This window comes from Mastomys coucha, unplaced genomic scaffold (genome assembly GCF_008632895.1).
Source record: "Mastomys coucha isolate ucsf_1 unplaced genomic scaffold, UCSF_Mcou_1 pScaffold18, whole genome shotgun sequence".
Taxonomy (NCBI): domain Eukaryota; kingdom Metazoa; phylum Chordata; class Mammalia; order Rodentia; family Muridae; genus Mastomys; species Mastomys coucha.
In genome coordinates this window covers 14,533,716-14,540,039 of record NW_022196900.1, presented here as the reverse complement: position 1 = coordinate 14,540,039, position 6,324 = coordinate 14,533,716, and the positions used below count along the sequence as shown (strand labels likewise).

The following is a 6,324-nucleotide window of genomic DNA, read 5'->3' as shown; positions in this document are numbered from 1 at the left end:
TTCAGTTTTAAAAGCTGTTGTTGACATAGGACCTCATGTAGGCCAGGCTGGCCTGAACAGTGTCTGTAGCTAAGGATGATCTTGAGCTCCTGCTCACCCTGCTGTCATGTCTGGTTTATACAGTGCTTGAGATTGAACCCAGGGCCTCCTGAATGCTAGGCAAATGCTCTACCAACTGAACTACATGTTAAATCTGCCCTCTCAGCATTGTTTTGCATTTTTAATTAGGTAGAAAAAAGTAAAAAAAATGTATTTTTAAAATATAGAGGTTATGAAATTTTGTAAAACAAAAAATGTAGTGTATATATTTCATTATCTGTCCCTTTCCTCTTCCAAAGAAAGCACTGAGATTTTTATTCCTGATTATTAATTTCCCTCTATGTTTGTAGATCAATTCTGATTCACATGTTCATTTATTTGGGGAAGCTCAGTGGACAAGAATTCTAGAGATGGAAAGTTTCCATCTGGATTCAGGTACTTACTAGCCAACTAACCTTACTCTCTCTAACTAGCTAAACTGAGAACAGCAATAGATACTGCTTTTATAAGGTTTCAACATGGACAAATGAGATATTGCATGCAAAGCTCTTGGTAGAGGGTCTACCCTCATGTCCAAGATCGTTATTGTCATTGCCATCCTTCAACACATATTTGAGGAGTAGATCAATGAATGAGCTATAGACAACATTGTAAATGAACTTCTTGTCTAGTGTACATACCCACTGTGTGCTATCAAATCCAACTCGATTTCCTTTGGATTTTGATGAACCCGTTCCATTCTAACAGAGGGGAAAAAAGGTATTTTAGTAAATTCATAGCCTAGCAGGCAATATCCACATGTTTATTTTCATACTCAGAAGCAAACAGTAATAAAATTTTATAAACCAATCAATTCAAGATATAAAACACTGAAAGTATCACAAGTTATTGAAATAGTTCAATGCTATGGCCAGCATTTCTGAACCAATTAATGCCCATTGTGGTGGCTCACACCTTTACTCCCAGCACTTGGGAGACAGAGGCAGGCAGATTTCTGAGTTCGAGGCCAGCCTGGTCTACAGAGTGAGTTCCAGGACGGCCAGGGCTACACAGAGAAACCCTGTCTCAAAAAACCAAAAAAAAAAAAAAAAAAAAAAAAAAAAAAAAGCATCCACATTCCTGTCTGTCTGTCTCTGTCTGTCTGTTTTCCCTCCCTATCACCTCTCTCTGTCCTGCCCCAGCCTCTTAAACCCTGAGATTATAGCTAGAACCAGCTGTCTCTCTGATATTAGGGTCACCCATTTAACTTCATATTATATTCCTAACTTCATCTCTACCCACTGAGTTGGTGAGGAGATGGCAAAGTGAGTTTTAAAAAAGTATGAGGAGTTCCCGAGTGTCAGGATCTGCTTGATACTTTCAAAAGAAAAAAAAAAAAGGATGGTTTCCTCCCTCAACAATCCTGCAAAGCAAGTGTCACTATTTCTGGTTGAGAGATGGCCCCAATGCCCATGCTTTTCATGATGTACACTACTATTTCGCATGCTGTAGGTTACTTATAAACTAACAGTTCTTTTTAAATGTTTAGGTTTCAAGAGTCAGAAGGAAGAAAGCAATATTAGCAGTATTCATCTGATTAGCCCCAAAATGCTTTGAAACTGAATAGAAGAAAGAATGTGATGGTCTAGAAATCAGAAGACGGTTTCAAACTCAAAGAAGTTTGACAGCTCCTTATGTTTTCAATGTTTTTGTACCTGTGAATTATAAATAAGTGAGGATGCTGACAATGAGAAGTGCCTCATCCTACAAATACAATGTGCTCAACATTCTTAAAAAGAATGCTCCTCTTCTCATTGCATTGCATCCTCAGGGACAGGTGCCCAAACCAAGCTGTCTTTGTATTACCATGTCCGGCACAGTGCTTGGCTAAATAAGTGTTAGTAAGAATTTGTTAGCTGGAGGAGAAAAGAAGGGAGGAAGAGTAATTAAGGTAGAGCTGGGTTCAATGTCTCACAAGATCTGCAACTTAATAACAGTTGAATACAAATGTACATTTGAGAAAAATAAACAACAAAAATAAAGAGTTTCTTTAGTCTTGACAAGGGATGGAAACTGCAAGCATCATTCGTTTTTCACTACAGCCCTATGTTAGGAGAGGAGACTGAACATGTTGTACTTGGAATAAGTACATTTCTAGTGAGCTAGTAGATTACTTTACAGTTTTTTTTTTAATTAAGATTATATATCATAAATCATAAATTCTACTCTTTTTGGTTTATGTATGGTTGTCGGAACACAATCCAAGAATGGAGTCATCCAAGGAGAATTCTGGGAGCTTGTAAGGAAACCCTTAAGACAAGAGTCTTGTGACCTGTTTCTTCAAAACTCAGAAGTGTTCTTGGAATGTGTTTCTGTACTCTTCCCAGCTGTAGTGGCTAACAGTGAGTTTGCTTCAGCTGTTGTTATTCATGTGTTCTAGGCACGTGAGACTGGTCCTTGTGACTGTACACTTTACTCGACTGACTCTCCTTAGACCTCAGAGTATAAATTGTCTGATGTTATGAATAAGGTTGGCTATTGCATGCTTTGGTCACCTCATTTTCAGGCCTTCTCTCTTAGGTCCATGCCACCAACTAGAGTGGTAAACATATAGCTACAGTTGTTACTATCACCTCTACCTAGAATACTCCACCTTGTCCAAACTACATTCTGACCAGTAGTCATTCCGCACGTAGTCTTCCTCTGAGCCACCATACTGACATTAACATAGTATAATCCCAGTATCTGGGAGGCTGAGCCTAGAGGATCCATTAGTGGGTTCTAGGACGTACAACATGCATAACAGTGAGACTCTTCATCATAAAACAAAGCAAGATAAGCAACAGGAATCCAGTCCCTCAGTTGTCTGCACATGTAAGCACACAGCTAAGCATGGCTGTTCACTGCATGTAAGCACACAGCTAAGCATGGCTGTTCACTGCTGTCACCACACAGCTAAGCATGGCTGTTCACTGCTGTCACCGCCAATTCTTGACAGATGTTGAGCAGGCCTTCATTCTATGGAACAATCCCACACCCCCTTGCCCACTAATTCTCATCCTCTTGGGTGACTTCTGCTCTTTTCGCCTTTAACATGCTTCCTCATTCTATTTCTCTGTGCCATTGCTTTCTCTTTCCAGAGAAAAGGAATTAAAGAACTTTCAAGCACTCCCAATGATTTGCTACCCAGTGAAATTACATCCACACAGTCTGAAATCCCTTTTCTCATAAGAGATAAACTGTCTATATTCCTATTTATAGTAACTCCTCTACTTACTAAATTGCATGTCCTTTTGCTTGGCCAAAGACACTGCTCCAGAAAAATTTCCTTTCTCTGCTGGACCATTCTTATTAGTATATACACATAATATTATTCTTCCCATTAAAAATAATTAAAACAAAAAAAAAACAAACAAAAACCTCTTGACAGCCCTTTTCCTCACCAATTTCTTATTTTCCTTTATGCTGGATAGTTGTGGTGGTACAGCCTTTAATCCTAGCACTTGGAAGGCAGAGGTAAGATGATCTCTGTGAGTCAGAGGCCACCTTGGTCTATAAAGCTAGTTATACAACAGCAAAGGCTACACTGAGAAAACCCTCTATTAAAAAACCAACCAACCAACCAACCAAATAACAAACTCCCAATGGTTGCTTTCATTGCCTTTCTTCCCTATGAGATCCCCTGAGCTCAGACCCACGCTGCCAAACACTCACATCTGCCACTGACTTCCACAATGCGAACTCCACTCTTTGGTAGCGCTTCCTCAGTTCATTTAAGAACACTTGGCAACTTCTGCTCCCCTGGTATACTTCATTTACTGGACTCTCAGGATTCCCATACTACATTCTCCTGCTATGTCTCTCTGGCTATTCTTTCTTAGTCTCACTAGCTAGTTCTCAACTCCTTGAAACAAGCTTAAAGGGCCAAAGCTCTGAACCTGAGATATTCTGTCTTTTAAATCTATGCTCACTTATTTGGTATCTCATTGAGTCTTCTCACTTCTTATTTTATTTATTTATTTATTTATTCATTTATTTATGAGACAGGGTTTTTCTATGTAGCCTGGCTGTCATGGAACTCACTCTGTAGACTAGGCTTTCGAACTCAGAAATCCACCTGCCTCTGCCTCCCAAGTGCTGGGATTAAAGGTGAGTGCCACCAATGCCCAGCCTCACTTTTTATTTTTATTATAGATTTACTTATTATATGTGTATGAGTGTATTGCTTACACATATGTATCACACGTGTGAAATGCCTGCAGAGGCCAGAAGAGAGCATTAAATCTCTTGGAAGTAGAGTTATAGGAGGCTGTGAACTACCCCACACGTGCTAGAAACCAAATCTAGATCCTCTTGAAGAACAACAGCAAATGTTCTCAACTGCTAAGCCATGTCCCAAGCCCATAGCCGCTGCTTCTGCTGCTGCTTCTCCTCCTCTTCTTCTTCTTTTTTTTTAAATCTCCTCCTCTTCTTTTAATACTTATTCACTTATTTTAGAGATGGTACATATGCCATGCTGTGCATGTGGAGGTCTGAGGACAACTTGTGGAAGTTTGTTCTTTCCTTCTTCAGAGGCTCACACGCAGGAAAGGGCCTTTACCAGAGTCATCGTGCTCCCCAAACCTTACAGCTTATACACTATCTGCTTGTAACTCCAAGCCACAGTACTCCCTTGAACTGCAGACTCATACGTCTGGCGGTCTATTCTTCACCAGTATGTCAACCAGGCACCTAAAACTGGCATATGCAAAGCCTTTCCTCTACCCTACTTCAGACTTGCCCTTCTAGTTTTTCAATAAACTGCAACTTCTCACCTCTACTGCCTAGGTCACAACATGAGTAACTTCTGGTTCCCTTCTGCCTTTCATACCCTGCATCTAACAATCAGCAAATCCTCGCAGCTCTGCTTTTGGTTTCTTAGTAATTCCCTTGTCTAAGCCATTGCTACCTCTTGTGTAATTTACAGTGGCCTTTTAACTAGTTTCCTTCAGCCTGTGCTCCTATAATCTATTGCTAAATAGAGCAAATAGGTTAGTCACAATTATGCCATGTTAATAGCTCATTCCTATGGTTCGATCTTACCAATAAGAACCAAATTTCCTATGATGGTTGATAACACACTCAACGACAGCAAAGTCTTCAGTTTTACCTATCCTCCTCTCATCTCTCACTCCTCTACAGCTATATTAACACGCACTTGATTCCACACACTTTCCACCTTGATTTTTGTACTCTCTTTCCTTTGGTTCTACACAGAACTCTTCTCCTATAACTCTTATCCATGCAACTCATTCTTTTCGAATAAACTTTTTCTTTAATTGTAAAGGCCTTCTACATTCCTCATGCTCATCTGGAAAACTCCTACACATCCCGTAAGACCAACTTAAAATATTGTGCACCCATGAAATATCCAGTAACCCAGTCCTCCAAGTATGCTATTCTTCAGTTCTTTTTTTTTTTTTTCCTGAAAACTTAACTTGAAAGGTCAAATATCAGAACACTATGGATATCTAGTCTTATAAGGCTTAAAGATCATATAATTTTAATAGCCTCTTGTAGGAAAACGAAAGCAAAGGTACATTTTGCAAGTGTTCTAAAAACTATGTAGTTTTTAAAATATACCCAAGCCGGGCGGTGGTGGCGCACGCCTTTAATCCCAGCACTTGGGAGGCAGAGGCAGGTGGATTTCTGAGTTCGAGGCCAGCCTGGTCTACAGAGTGAGTTCCAGGACAGCCAGGGATACACAGAGAAACCCTGTCTTGAAAAACCAAAAATATATATATATATATATATATATATATATATATATATATATATATATATATACCCATGTAAAGGGTTGTAGAATTTAAATTTCATTATCTTAATAGTTGCTCTATCTATGGGGAGGAACAGCTACTGGTACTCAGTGGCTACAACTGTAAATGAGTAAGAAAAATGCAGCCACTGCCAACCAATGACCAGACAAACAGAGAACCAAAAGAATAAATAAGCTGACCTCTTCCTCCTAGTTTCCAGTCTCCAGCTGAGGCTTCCCATTGGTTGAACCCAACTGGGAGCCAAAAGGCAAGGGAGCTCAGCTAATGAAGTCCACAGAGATCAGCCTCCCAAGGCATAGAGTCTGGGGAGGCAAACAGAGTAACCTGCATACTATGCCAGGTAGTGTAGGTTAATTCTATAGGTATGCTATGCAGAGAATTTGATCAACAGTTCTAAAATTTGAATTTTAGAAATATATCTAGCTGGGCGGTGGTGGCGCATGCCTTTAATCCCAGCACTTGGGAGGCAGAGGCAGGCAGATTTCTG

General features: G+C 39.9%; 1 protein-coding gene across 7 annotated transcripts in view; it reads right to left on the bottom strand.

The window, feature by feature from the left end:
* Fktn (fukutin) overlaps positions 1-6,324 on the bottom strand; it is a 51,505-nt gene that overhangs the window by 31,832 nt on the left and 13,349 nt on the right. For all 7 annotated transcript variants that reach the window (XM_031377423.1, XM_031377429.1, XM_031377426.1 and 4 more), the window contains one exon: positions 720-779. In XM_031377423.1, the coding sequence (XP_031233283.1) occupies positions 720-779 (60 nt within the window). The remainder of the gene's footprint in view (positions 1-719; positions 780-6,324) is intronic.